We start from the raw sequence: 15,409 nt of genomic DNA on the forward strand, positions 1-15,409 counted from the left end.
CTGGAGATATGCACAGCGCTGCTCCTGTCCACCCTCCACCCCCGACCCCCGCAAGCCCCTCTGACGTTTGTCTCTGAACGGAGAAGTGACATTTTCAAGAAACAGTCCCACAGGTTGAATAAAGAAAGGCAACGGGCGGACGGTACGCCCCATCCCCTACCAGTCCTGCTGCCTTTACGGTTAAATACGGACTTTAAAAGTGGGAAGAAAAGTCAGCCTGAGATGTATGCAAATAGCAGGAGGAAAGCATATTTGTGAGAAAGTTACTGAAGGAAACCAAAGCAAACATTAGAAAATATTAGCAAAAAAAAAAAAACTTGAGAAAGACATGGATGCTGTACTGATTTAATACTGGTTGAAATGAAAAGAGGTGCATGAGAAGCATAAAAAAAAAAAATGAAGCTGGATGAGGTAATGGAAGGATTTTCCAAAACCGAAAATGCAGTAAGTAGAATTGAAAGCAGCATTAGCTGCCATTACTTTCATAGTCGGAAAACTACGTGACTCTAGAAAGGGCTGCTCAGGCCAGTCTCCTTCCCGGCGGGAGAATCTTCTCAGTCAGAGGGCCAGGGATGGAGCGAAGAGGGACGCACACGTCGGTGGCACTTGCTCTCTCCCCTTTTGAAACGGATATATTCTCATCAACAGCACATACCCGGCGTGACCCAGCAAAGCGCTCTGAGGTCTGTTCTGACACCGATCACCAAGGACTTCCTGAGCAGACAGGGATGTGGACGGCAGCTGGTCCCCAAGAGGGACTTTGCAGCCTTCACGAGCCATGCAGACAAGAACATTTCTCAGAGACACACACATGCCGTTGAGAAGTAGTGGTTGGGATTTTCGGAAGAGTATTACTAGTCATGCCTCATAAAACCATTGCTTTCCCTCCGCTCACCCCAGCTGAGAAAAGAATCTAGTCTATCTCCTCTCTGGACAAAAGTCCAGAGAGGAGAATTAGCTGACCTCAGGTCACATAGTCAGCGGCAGAGTCGGGATTAGAACCCATGTCTCCAGTAGAAAAAGTTGATGGCAGTGGAGGCGGGCACCACTGTAATGTTCATTCACTCACACAGTATTTATTGAGCACTTACCATGCTCCAAGCTCTTGTTGGGCCCATCACCATAGAGATGAAGTCAGCCGTGGTCCAGGTCCTCATGGTATTTGTATCCCATGGCAAACCTAGAACATTTCATGACAGTTGTGATGAGCGCTGAGCGCAGAACCCCCACTGGGGGCCCAGGGAGAGTCGCCGACAGATGGGAGACTTGACAGGGGCGGGGACTAGAAAGATGAAGGGTCCTTGGAGAGGGAGGAGAGAGAGAGCCCTCTCCCCAAGGAAAGATGGAGCGGGGATGCAGCTGGTGCCCTGGAGATGACTTTGTCGCATCTTGGTGCATCTCCCTTCTCGTGTCTTGTGCACGTCTTGCAACATCCAAAAGTGGTTTCTACCCTTTAGGTGGAGTCTATCCTGTTCCCAGAGTTGAAAGGCTATAATCTGATCCTTCGCACCGTCAACCCTGAAGAAAATCTGGTTTCCGATTTCGTAGATCAAACTTTCGAGGTATTTCAGAAAAACCAAGTTGGCCCCCACAAGTAAGTCGTGACTCTGTTAGCCTTTGTGGCTTCGGTTTAGAGTTCTTAACCATCGTTCAGTAGACAATCCCTGTTCCCACACACCCGAAACAATACATAACAATAGCCAGTACTTACTCGCAAGGGTATTACTACTTATCCCATTTCACAGATGAGGAAACTGTAAGTTTCCTAATTTGACACAGCGAGAACCAGAATGCAGATTCAGTGACAGGTCCACCTTCGTTATCTGAAAGCCTTGGGCCGGACGGCTTTCTGCATTTAGAAATTTCTGGTTTTCAGAAAAGTAACATTATGCATGTATTACGTGTCGTGCTGTAGTTTCAGCAAGGTCAGGGGCAGCAGCCTTTCATTAAACGTACTGGTATTTCTGCGGCGAGAGCCATGAATAGCCAGCCTCACATCACCTTACGGCAGCTGTTGCTCTCAAATGGATTTCGAAGTGATGTTCTGTTTTTAGATCTTTTTGGAGTTAGGGGTTAAAGAAAAGGGAATGGAAGACAGGCGACCTGAGTGCTCCTTTGTCATCACACTGTAGAGTATCCCACAGCTGTTCACGTGAGCAGCCATGAGCGTAGGGGGACCACAGAATGCAGCTTCCAAACTGAGATGCTTTGAGGGTGAAGCAGGTGTGATTAGCAGTCACCGTGAGACAACGGGTATAACCTGGACTGTCCCACACAAACCAGGATGTGTGGTCACCCCAACCCAGCACTGCTTGAGGTGGTTCCATTGACCTTCTAGACCAGAAAGTCCCGTATCGTGAGGCTGTCCTGTGCATTTTTAGCAACATCCCTGGCTTCTACCCATTGGATGCTGGTAGGATCCTCCCCCTACTTGTGACAACAAAAATGGCCCCAGACATGGCCAAATGTCCCTTGGGGACAAAATCAGCCCCCTGGGAGTCTACACTGGGCCCCACGCAGTTAGTTCTGCTCATTCATATCACCTTTATTTTCACTCGAACTTATCTTGAGACAGAGCATCCCAAACACGCTCCAATCTGGGGGGAATCTACCCAGCTGTTTTTGCATGAGCTGTGAGCAGACAGAGGGAAACTTAATTTTAGTCTATCAATTTTAGGTTCGTTAGTTTTAATTTTTCATCACAAAATTTAGACATAGAACTTTAGAGCTAGAAGAAGGAATAAGAAGTATGTTTGTTGCACATTCACTGTATGCCAGGCTCAGTATTAATTGCTTTATATATACATGATCACAGTTAGGCTTTACAGCAGTCCTATGAGATGCTATCATTTCCACTTAAAATTAAAAGCATTGACCTTTGAAAACAATTTTTTGTCCAAGTTCATGCAGCTAGGAAGCAACACAATTAGAATTCCGAAGCCAAAGTTCTGAATTCCCAGTGTAATGTCACTTTGGCCACCTTATATTCCTCTTTCTTGGTTTGTGTTAATTTTTATATTGTTATCTCTTCATTTGCCACTCTGACTGATCTGATTTGGTGACCTGTATTTTTATGTTTCATTTTATGCTCTCTGCTATGGAAGATACTTAAATGTATACAAAAAGTATGATGACTTATTGGATAACATGGCAGAGCAAAACATCACTGCATTCCTGAAAGAAAATCATGAAATGGACGATTTTGTGACGGTAGGAGATGCCACTTGCCATTTCATATCTTGGTGACGTGTGCTGCAGACAATCCAATGAGTTGTCAGTGTGTTTCGTTAGAATATGTCCTGTGCTCAGTATTGGACCAGATGGGTGGGGCATGAGGCCGCAGGCAGATGCAGACAGGCCAAAGGTGAATTAATCTACTGAATATGTTCCTTTTTACAGATGATCAATAGCATAAAAAAGCGGAGAAATGAAATTGCATCCATGCACATTTCCGTGCCTTTGGCCATGTTCTGCCTCGACACAATAACCATAAATTACGAACTCTGTGAGCGAGCCCAAAATCTTAAAGACCGTCTGATTCAATTCCAAGTGGATATAAACCGGGACAACAATACCAGGTACCCTCATGTGTGCAGAAAAGTAGCAGCGACATTTGGCACAAACGGGGAGGATGGAAAAGTAGCCTGAACTTGCACCTTAGAACAGTGACTGGACTGAATGTGTGGTTCGAGTTGCTTATGCCCCAGTGTGACAGTGGCAGGGAATTCTGGTTCGGGACAGCAGGCAGGAAACCACATGTGGCCCGGAGGAGCAGGGCTGGAGGCGTCCTGAGGTGGGCCGTCTGACTCTTCGGCCTCAGCTTTCTCGCAGGCAGCTTTAGGAAGATGCTGCATCGTGGGCTCGGCTGCCTGAGGTCCCAGGTCCTCTCACCCATCATCTAGCGTGCACGCGGGGACACAGGGTGCTTACGGGCACCCCTCAGAATCACCCCCGTGCCGACTTCTGCAGCGTAGGCCTGGGGAGTCAGTCATTCAGGCTTAAGCCCAATATCATACCTTCATTTTAAGGATGAGGGTCAAAATGTTTGTGACTGTGACAGGTAGAAGCCCACACAGACTGATCAAAATACATGAAGTCAGGGCTCACATGTCTAAAAGCTCAGGAGCTGCTCCTTTCCACCCTAGGCCCTGCAGTTAGGATGCAGGCCATCCCCCACCCCCCACCCCGCCCCACACACACCTTCCTCCGTCGGCTCCTTGCTCTGACGGGCTCTCTCTAGCATGAGCCAAGCAGCTCCAGGCTCACGTCCCAGGTTCCTATCCAGAGGGGAGAAAAAGTTTCTCTTTTTCCAACTGCCTCACAAAAGTCCTGACCCATGTGACACTGGCCTGACCTGGCTTATTTGTGCAACATCAAACCGATGCCGGGGCCAAAAGGGTGGCTTAGATCTGGGTGGTGTTTCCATCTCTAGGGGGATGTCAGCCCTACCTGGACCATGTGAACCGAGAGAGGGGGCTCCCCAGGAAGACTCGGGGTGTGGTTACAGGAAGGGAGGACGACGCCAAGGCTGGGGCAGCAGCGGTCTGCTACTGTGTCTCTGAACGTCACCACACGGTTCATCGGCATCCTTCTAGCCCTCTTCCCCAGAGGGCTTTGAACTTCGGACTGAGGCAGCAGTCGTGGCGACCACTGTTGCTGTCTCATTACATGTTACGTTATTCATGTGTGTGTAAATATGTATAATAATTTTAGCATGTCATGGTACCTTAAGGTTTACAAAATACGTGTCAGAAACTCCTTAGCAAATTAATGATAGTGATAGCCACCATTCCTCTAGCGCGTTATGTTGATGAAGAAGTCGGGACTCAAGGGGCTAGCAGGTGGCACCTCCAGGCTTTATCCTAGCTTATGCCAACCCCAAAGCCCGTGCCCTCCTCCGCCGCACAGCGTTCTCACTGAGCGAGGACATGGCGGGACTCCTGGTTTGGGAGCCAGCAGACTTGACTTTGAATCCAAGACCTTCCAATTACCGGTTACCTGACCCCTGGGGTCGCCCCTCAGATCTTCAGTTTCTTTGTGGGACTAGGACAGTCAAAGATTTTCAGCCTTCACAGTCCTAAGACACCTTCTTTGGGAAATCTGAGCATCAAGAAGTTTTTTTCCTAAGCAACAGAGCATTCATTCCTGTCCAATCAAAGCAACGTGGTGCCTCGTTTGGTTACTGCATCCATCCTCATCGAAATACACGTATCATTTTCTTAGGCCTTTTTAATGTAAGTGGCACTAAGGGTCCCATTACAAACCCAGGGATTTCTAAGGATGCAGAAACCCCAGGTCAGTGGCCGAGTTGTGAAGTTTCTTTCTGTCTTAACAAGAGCGACTCTGACTCCCTTGACCACCTCAAAACCCCATGAGGTAGGTAAGACAGTTACGAGACCCCTTACTGAATGGGGGGGAAAACGAGGCCCAGACGGGAAAACTAACTTGCCTAAGTAGGTGAGTTAGAATTCGAGTCTTCTGATCCCAAACCCTGTCCTTGCCGCTTCTCTGTCCTGTTACTGCTGAGTGCGGTGCCTTCCTGTTCCCCATGATGAGGCGGACCCTAGAATGGGGTGCTCTGGGCACAAAGGCAGGGGGCACCTTGGAATGTGGGCAATGCCATTCATGCCACTCTAAGAACATTGATCTCAAGTCGCTCAAACGATAACCCGAAGTAGTGACCAAAAATACAGGGCCCTGAGCAGAGAGACAGGCGAAGTTATCCCTTTGGTCCAGCTGCTCATTTGCTTCACGGTGAGAATTCTTGTCCGGATGATGACAACAGGTAGAAAGAGGGCATAGATCAGTGCAAGATTTACTGGTCTCCCTTGTGCCATCCCCTACACTAGGCATGTAATAGCTGTGTGCTTAGGGGACCTCTGGCCTTTAGATTTTTGAATGATATTAGCACTACCTGTAGAAGGCGCTGTTTGCTGTCCTTGGCTTATCCCTGTTGGTCAGATTCCTGATGATATCGGCCTGTATTCAGGACCTTTTAGAGGATCAAGTAGATGATAGGTCTGCTCCCACCCTTCTGGGCCCTCGCGAGAAGCTGATAGCCACACGATGTTTATGCTATGCAGTCTCATATGAAAGGAAAGAAGGATGGGCTCTCATCTGATAGGAGTACATCACACTGAGAGGGTCTACCTGCTTTAGTTAGGTGAGGCTAGATGCTGTAACACATGGATCCCAAGATGTCGTGACTGAATGCAATAGAAGTTTATTTCTTGCTCAGGGTAGCTCCCAGTTGGTGGAGGAGACCTTCTGTGAGCATTCAGAAACTCGAACAGGTTGACGACTTTAGATCTTCAACATGTAGCTTTCGAGGTCATGCTAAGTGTTGACATCCTAGCCAATTGGGACAAAAAAAGAACATAAAGCAAGGCAGCTTTATGTGTGCGCCTGGAGCTCAGTCACATGATTGTGCCTGCATCCTCCCCAAATTCAGATGTTGAAGTCTGTCTTTGTCCGGACTGCTGTAACAGACTATTATAGGCTGAGTGGCTTATAAACCACAGAAGTTTATTTCTCACAGTTGTACAGCCTGGGAAGTTCAAGGTCAAGCCTTTGGCAGATTTGGTGTCATTTGAAGACTTCTTGGTTCGTGGATAGTTATCTTCTCATGTGTTCTTAGATGGAACACAAGATGGGAGGGGTCTCTGAAGTCCCTTTTATAAGAGCATTATTCCTATTCATGGAGGCATAGACCTCAGGGCCAATTCACCTCCCAAAGGCCACCTCCAGATATCATCACATTAGGACTTAGGTTTGAACATATGAATTTTGGTGGGACACAGATGTTCAGTTTATAGCAAAGCACTAATGTCCAATGTGACCGTATTTGGAGATGGCCTTTATAATGAGGTGATGAAGTGAGATGAGGTCACAGGTATGGGGCCCTAGTCCGGTGGGGTCGTGCTCTTATGAGAAGAGGAAGAGACACCAGAGGTCCCCCACCCTGCGCCGCCCACCACGTGAGGACACAAGGGAGAAGGCGGATGTCTGCAAGCCAGGAAGAGGGTCCTCGCCAGGAACCAAATCTATCAGCACCTTGACCTTGGACCTCTGGCCTCCAGAACTGTGAGAAGATACCTTTCTGTTGTTTCAGCCCCCTAGCCTGTGACGTTTTGTCGTGGTAGCCCAAGCTGACTATTAAATATCCAACTGAAAATACAAAGGAGGCTGAGAAATATTATTTGCCTCCGAGTCCAAGAAGCAGAGAATACTCTGAACCCATGTAGTGCATTCGATTTTTCTCTATAAAAAGTTTCAGGATTTTATAAAAATTTCTCTCTAAAATCCTAGCATTATCTCCAGAGGTGTTTTAATCATTTTCTCCAATTTAATACAATTAGCTTCATTGTGAGAGGTATCTATACAATAAGAAGGCGTGTCAAGGACTGAAGACACCAAGAGGAATGTTTTTTATCTATCGTGTATGATCATCAGCATGTAACAGTCAATTCATAATAACAAAAATGATGATAGCTGTTTTTACTAACTTTTCTTTGAGGGCCAGTCTGTGCTAGACACAGACGTACTGCAGGTAATTTGTTCCTAATTATAGTTAAAACGCTGAAGAATGCCATTCATTAGCCTTTGTATGGATTAGAGCGTATTTGAATTCTCTGTATAGCAACACCATTTTTCATGGTCTTGTGTTTGAGGAGAAGTGGACAGTTAGATCTGGGGGCCCAGCAGTTGGACATAAATTTCTCTGTGCCACCAGGAATCCCCGCCACACGAGGATGAACTTGCTGGGGTGCTTTGAAGAGCCGTGATGACACGTTAATTTAGCATCCGCTTTATAAAATTTGAGGAATTGCGGTTGGCGGTGGTAGCCGTGGTTTTCTTGTCATTTGGTCTAACTCTGGATTCTACTCAGCGTATGTTTGTCAAGAGTATGAGTTTTGCAGTCAATTAAACCAGGTTCAGATCCTGGCTCTGACACCCCCGTGCCGTGTCGCTTTGGATAAAGTTACTCAGCCTCACTTTCTCCCGTTATAAACTGTCGATAATAATAATCCCAGCCTCTTAGAACTGTCGTGAAGATTAAATGAGCTAATATATGTTCAGTGATTAGAATGGGGAGGGGCACATGGCAAAGAGCTTAATCCACGTCAGATATCATTGCCGTTCCTGCGGCTCTTACTGAAGTGTGGTGGGCGTGAGGACATCACCCACTGAGGGTCTGCAGGTAGAGAAAAGTCAAACCGTCATTCTAGTCTGCAAATAGGACTCACGTCTGTTTAGCATAATGGGGTCTCGTAAGAACGTTATTTCAGATGATGACGGTGATGGCTGTTTTTACCCTGTAGCATCTGTAATCAGTACAGCTACATCGCAGAAAAAGTCAGCGAGATTCCTTCCAACACGGAGGAGCTGGTATTGCTCATCGACTTCTTAAAGAAATCCAGCGACGTCACCGTGTTCAAACTCAGGAGGCAGCTCCGAGACGCAATCGAGAGACTGGAGTTCCTGATGGACTATGCAGACCTGCCCCGTAAGCGCGATGCCATATGCGTGCGCACAGGCGTATGTGTGTATCGAATCTTTTAGGGAAAAGGAGTCGCAGGGAGGAGAGTTATCAGTCCTGCCACTAAATGTCAATACAGGAGAGCGGCTCTGAAGGGTTCCCAGATGTTGGAGGCACAAGTCACCACGCTCTGATCCCCAAGAGTCTGAATCACGCAAAGGGAATCTGATTGTTAGAACGGGAGCAAACTCCAGGGACTTGACTAGGCCTTCGATGCCTGTCTTGGCCTCTTGTTCCTGGTGTTCCTGGAAATGTCACTTCTAAACGCAGAGGTGTTTTGTTTTGTTTTTTTTTAAATAAATGGGTAGATGTTACTCATCCGTAATCTTAATACAAACCCCCTCTGAGGATGCTGGGGCATTTTCCGTCATGCTCCTGCATATCGTGAAGGGACAGAAGTGCCAGAGCCCCTTTAAGGCCTGTTGGGCCAAGTTAGCATGCACAAGGACAAGGCTATGGAGGAAAAGTTGACGTGCTTGCCACAAGCCAAGTTTCCAGCCCTTTCCACCTGGAATTACCTGTGAATTACCTGTGAGTTACCTGTGAGTTACCTGTGAATTGCCTGTGAATTACCTGTGAATTGCCTGGTATTCACCTGTTTGGTGGGGAAAGGCAGTGGAAGGGAGAGATGGGGGCCAGAGTGAAAAGCCCCCTAACCGGCCCCCCACCCCACGCACACTTCCTGAGTCATGCCCCTGGCCACATGTGTACACACTGGCCTCTCACTGTGCTCCCTGCCTGCTAAGTCCCAGGTTGCAGAGGGTCCCAGGGCATCTCAACTGGGCAGAGCTGTAGACGGGGAGGGCGTCTGGCATTGAAGTTACTAACTGACATTTAACCAAAAGGGAGCCCAAGACTTGGATCGGTGAAACGGTTTGCAGAGTAGAACCGGAACTGCACCCCAGTTTCTACTCTGTTCTGACCTACATGGAGCAGCGTCCTGAAGCGGGCTGCGTGTGTTTTGCAGAGGAGGACATCAAATTAAACAGCACTCTGCTGCTCTGGCCAGACCAGATTGAAGACGTCTTTGAGAACAGCCGAAACCTGCTCCTTAGCAAGAGGGATCAGGCGGAGATGGACCTCACTAAAAGGTATGGGAGAGTCTGAGGCTGGTTTATAAGCGATACCAGCTTCCTGAGTCCTACAGGAACTTCCTTTTGTTTCCCACCGAGGGGCGTTCTCCTTAAGCCTGCTTCGGTGTAGTTACCCCTGACAAGGCCCACCCTCCCTGCCTTGAAAGATTGGAATTTGGCGGTGCAGAGAGAAAAAAGACAGGAGTAGCGGCATATAATAATGGCCTCACCATAATAATAGCAGAACCGTCAGCCTCACACCGGGGACCACAGTGGGGACCACAGATTTGTGAGATATCAGGACAGGGATAATAAAGGCCTGGCAGGAGGCTGACAAAATGCCTGGGCCGCAGCTGGTCTTGTGCAGTGCTGACGTGGCTGTAATCGTTCATTCCTTTATTATTTATCGTGGATTCTTCCTATGCGCTGTGCTCTTTTCTAAACACATCAGTGTGTTTAGCTGCTGAAGTAAAAAGTTTAAGACAGTGACAAAGAACATGGAGGCATACGGAAAAACTCCAGCAACCGGGTGATGCGGGCCACGTACCACGTACGCGGTAAAGACACGCGCTCCTGCCCGGACACACACACACACACACACACACACACACACACACACACACACCAGCTTGTAACGCTTTGTTTATGAACTTCAGTGTCATACCAGTTACCGTCCCTTCACACGTGACACTCCCACTACCTGACTTTAGGCCCCACCATCCCTGCAGACACTCACCAGAAGGGGACAGGGTAGAGAAAAGCGGGGACTTCTCCACCGAGTGAGAGTTTGAGCCGAAGGGTAAACCCATGCAGTCGCTAATGTCGAAATATGTCCTACATCTGCTACCCAGAAAAAATGCAGTAACAACAACAGAAGGTGTGTGTGGGGCTGACTTTTTTTTTTTTTTAATTAATAGACTTTTTAGGGGGGATAGTTTTAACTTCACAACAAAACTGAGCCAAAAGTATGGAGTTTCCACCTACCCTCTCTCCCCAAGTGTAGCCTCCCCCCGGAACCGACCTTGGACGCCCAGCCAGGAAGCAGAACCACTGCTGGTAGGTTAGGTGAACAGGGGCGAGGGTCTCAGCTCTGGGGGCCTCCATGTCCTCATGTGGACAGTGGGGTAATAGAGCCAGTCTCAGAGCGTGTCATCCCCTGAGGGGAATTGCTGCTGAAGGATGAGATGCGAGGACCCAGGGGTGCCTAGGTGGTATCCAGCATGTGTGGACGTTCAGGAACTGTCAGCTTCCTTCGCCCCTCGAACAGTGACCTCTTTGGGGGACAAAAATGCTTCTTCACTTCCAGAGTCCCGTCTTGCACGCGCACTTTAGAACATTCCAGTAAGACTATTTAGAGACAGTAAGTGCCGTGGAAGTTAACAGGAGTAAGGGCGGCTCTGGGAGGTGTGGGGACAGCTGTCATTTACGGTGACAGGAGGCGAGAGCTGGGTGTCTCCTTTGGCAGAGGCGACTCGGCCTGATCGTGCTGACTGGTCCCCCGGCTCTCAGCAGCAGAGCCCGGCACGGGGGAGGCTCTAGAAAAGGCTGGGGGAAGAGAGCACGTGGCCTTGGGCTCAGCCCTCCTTGGGGACCCCCTAAGCCTCCTGCCGCCACCTTGGCATTAACTTGAGCAGCCACCCCCTCTCGAGAAACTTCTCCCTGCCCACATCGCTTTTTGGCTTTGGTGCTAATTATTCTCCATTTGCTGCCCGCCTCCAACCCTGGGTTCCTTCTCCAGGCTCCTCTGCCCCTCCCCCCACCCCTGGGAGCTAGGTCTGGGGCTCTGGCCACAGCTGCATCCCTTCTGGACAACAGTTCTTGCTCCTCCCGGTTTCGGTTCTCATTGTCCCCTCAGCCTGAGGGGTCATAGTGGCTTCCCCGGAGGCCATCTCTGGGTGCCTCACTGTCTCCTGTTTGCTCCTTTGACCCTACCCACACCTCACCTCCATAGACAGTCCCTTCATTAAGATCTCTGAACATCACAGTGAATATTTCTTGTCAAAACTCTGACCAATCGACCATGTTTAAATCCGTCCACTGCCCTCCCTTAGACTCCAGGGGTTCCATGAGTACAGCTTATTTACTCAGCCCGACTTCCCGAGTGCCTGCCCTTTACTAATGACCATGCCGTTATATGAAATATGTACACATACATGTATATGTGTGTATTATGGACATGGAAGTGCTCTGGAAACGATCATGTGCCAAGCAATCGTGAGAAATTATAAACAATGATAATAGTAATGTGTTAAGATAATCACTGAGTTGATATAACATCACCCTCTGAGAAGAATTCAAAACTGCTTTTATCAGAGATTTCTCTTTGTATGTGGCTAATGTATTTGGAGCCTCGAAAAAAATCTTAATGATGTGAAAAGGTGCCCAGCAGCACTTAATCTTGTGGGCAGTGGGAAAATCGGCTTTTCTCCCATTTTGTCCCACTCGGTGGTGGGCTTCGCGGTGCTGAAAGCCTCCGCCACCTGGACCATCTCGGATGTGAGCTGCTTTTGCCACAGAGTGCCGTGGAAAACTCGGTGACGTCTCGGGGGAAGAAGGGAACATGTCTTAGTGAAGGGGCCCGGGATTGTATTCCAGAGTTCCGATAAAGCACGGTGCCTTGAGGCTCACTGTTTGGGTGAATAAATGAATGAGTGAATGAATGGAACTTATTTGGAGTGAGGATAGTCTCTAAAATTAATACCTCTCAGACTCTAAAAGCCACAGCTTATTACAAAACAAAAATAAACAGGAAGCCGAGAAGAGGCAGGCTGTCTCTCCTGGCGCTTACATTCCCTTATCTCTAATTCCGGGGTGGGAAGGAACCAGGGGAGGGAGAGGGTGGCAGGGCCACCTCCCCTCTTCCCTCCGTGTTCCCGTCTTCCTTCCTCTTCTCTGAGGATACAGGGAACAAGAGAGACAGCAGAGATGGAAGCCGAAGTAGATAAACACAAGTTCTACGAAGAAACCGAACAGGGACCTGAGCCCGTGACTGCATTCAGGGGGTGGTCAGGGAAGGGCTCGTGTGAGATGGGACTCAAAGGGTGAGGAGCTCCCTCCCCCCGAGAAGATGTGGGATGGGGGACAGAGCTGCTCGGGCACAAAGCTCAGCATGCACTGTCTCCACGATGGGAAGACCTTGGCCTAAGGAGGACAGTGGCTGTGGAGTGAGGCTGGAGTAGGTCCTTAAGGTCACGGTCATACCTTTGGATTCCTTTTGAAATGCAATAGAGAGTAATTGAAGGCTTATAATCGGGGGTCAAAACAATCTAATTTTGATGATTTCTTTACTTGAATGAGAATCCAGATAATATCTACAGCATTGCAACTGGTTGTCATGTCTCTTAACTTTTTTCTCATCTGTAGATTTCCTCCTCCATCTTCTGTGGTTTTTTTTTTTTTCCTTGCAATTTATTTATTAAAGAAACTGGGTTATTTGTCCCCAAATCCAGATTTCGCTGGTTGCACCTCTGTGGTGTCATGTAGCATGTTCCTCTACCCTCTGTGTACCCTTTACATTTTTAGTAAGTGATTTAATCTTGCCACTGATCTAATCTTGTTCCTGATCTGCTGTTCTGATGAGTAGCAGAGAAAACTTAAGTTTGTCTGTGGGCAACAGTATAGTATACGAATCCGAAGAGAAAGCGAGAGTCAGCCATAGTAATATCAAGGCAAAAATGGGGCAAAAACATTAGTGTCCAAAGATGGTCACTTAGGGGAGTGAAGTAAAAACTTAAAGCAATCATCAACCCTTGTATATCAAATGACATGAATGAATGAATGAATGAATGAATAATTTAAAATAAATGAATAATGTGAAATTTGAGTAAGGAGATAACAGAAGTAAATAAGAACCTTAATTTGTTAGCTACATATTAAACTTTCTACTCTATAATGAAAACAAAACAAAACAAAACAAAACTTTCCTTTTTACTTGTCCATAGAACATTTCTAAAGATCGACCATATTTTAAGACTTGAAAAAATAGTTGAAGAGGCAGAAACTATATAGGCCACAGTCTAATAGTATGTATTATCTATTGTCACGTGACAAATCATCCCCCAAAACATAGCTTAAAACAACAAGTATTTATTGGCTCACAGTTTCTGTGGGTCGGAGATCCAGGTGCAGCTTAGCTGTATGCCTCTGCTTCAAGGTCTCTCCTGAAGTTGCGGTTGACATGTCAGCCCAGGCTGCTGTCTCATCTGAGGGCTCTGCTGGGTGAGGATCCACTTCCAGCTTCCCCCGCATGAGAGTTAGTAGGATTCAGATCCTCTTAGGTCTCTGGCCATGACCTTCTCTATCTGTTTCTTGCTACAGGGCCCTCTCCATGGAGTAGCTTATGTGGCAGCTGGCTTCCCTTAGAGGAGAGAGGAAGGGAGGGTGCAGAGGGGGACTCATAGTCTTTTACTTTTGCCATATTCTGCGTTAGAAGTGAGTTACTTGGTCTAGCCCAAACTCCAGAGGAGACAATCACACAGGCATAAAATGCAGGAGGTGGGGATCTCTGGGGACCTAATCAGAGGCCGCTTACCGCACAGTGCAACTAGAAATAAAACCCAAATCAAACCACTTGATAATTAACTTTCTCAAATTACTTTTAGGAAAAAGAATATTAAAACTGCTATAACAGGATTAAGTATTCTTAAGATAATAGCCAAATCTATATCTGTTCTCAATGGCAAATCTTCATATTCGTTCCAGGAATATTGACTGATAGTTATATGCCAGACATTCTTCCGAGTGAGGGAGGTACAAAAGGGAATTAAGGAGTTAAATCTGCATTGATACAGTTTACATCCTAGTGAATGAGAGTAAACACTCATGTAGTGATTATTAGGGATCAGACTCGATTCTACGCATTTTGTATATGTTAGCTTTATATACTAAAGTAGGTGCTTGTTCATCCCCGTTTTATATATCTGAGGCATGCAGATGTTACATGACTTGACCAAGGTCACATAGCTACTAAGTGGCAAAGTAGGGATTTCAACCTAGCCTGTCCAGTTCTAGACTCTGTCCACTTAGCACTGTATTATTTTACCTCATTAGGGAAAGGGAGAAGTAAGTTTGAGACCTGCTTTGTTCGTGATATGGACGAAGCAGATAAATCTCTGGACAGGTCTTTCCTGGTCACTAGCTAAAGTAGCTCTTCACTTCTACCCACTAGGCTCTTTTATCTTCTTCAGAGCACTTATCACTATCAGAAATATTTCATCTTTGTCTGTGTGGATTTATCCATCCCTCCCTCCCTCCATCCCTCCCTCCCTCCCTCCCTCCCTCCATCCATCATCCATCCATCCATCCATCCATGTACATTTATTGTCCAGGTCTCCTCCAACTAAAATACAAACTCCATAAGGGTAGGAAACCTAACAGAGTACTTCACAAATATATCCCTGATGCCTAAAGCAATTCTTGGAATGTATTAAGCACTCAATAATAAATATGTCATGGATGAATGAATATTATATACGTGCACACATGTATATTTACCTGCACAGTTTAACCACCAAACACAGTTCACAGCAACCATCTCTGGGAGGTAGGATTATAAATTGTGTGTGTGTGTGTGTGTGTGTGTGTGTGTCTTATATCAGAAGATCTCTCAAATTGTCCCCAGGTTTGAACATGGGTGCACAGTGCTGTGACTTTGAAAATCACAGATTGGAAAGCCCAAATACGATTGGGTTATCTTCACTTTCAGGTGCTCAGAGTTTGAGTCGAAACTTGAAGGCTACAGCAAGGAACTAGAAGGTTTTCGGAAACGTGAAGTAATGACTACAGAATAAATGAAGAA

At 47.1% G+C, this 15,409-nt stretch overlaps 1 protein-coding gene across 1 annotated transcript in view; it reads left to right on the top strand.

The window, feature by feature from the left end:
- The window catches only part of DNAH3 (dynein axonemal heavy chain 3), a 141,587-nt gene that overhangs the window by 22,222 nt on the left and 103,956 nt on the right, over nt 1-15,409 (top strand). Inside the window, 6 exon segments of the mRNA XM_025047287.1 lie at nt 1,458-1,594; nt 3,105-3,210; nt 3,400-3,578; nt 8,322-8,506; nt 9,507-9,630; nt 15,317-15,402. Of these exon segments, the coding sequence (XP_024903055.1) occupies nt 1,458-1,594; nt 3,105-3,210; nt 3,400-3,578; nt 8,322-8,506; nt 9,507-9,630; nt 15,317-15,402 (817 nt within the window).

Source organism: Pteropus alecto, unplaced genomic scaffold (assembly GCF_000325575.1).
Source record: "Pteropus alecto unplaced genomic scaffold, ASM32557v1 scaffold15, whole genome shotgun sequence".
Lineage (NCBI taxonomy): Eukaryota > Metazoa > Chordata > Mammalia > Chiroptera > Pteropodidae > Pteropus > Pteropus alecto.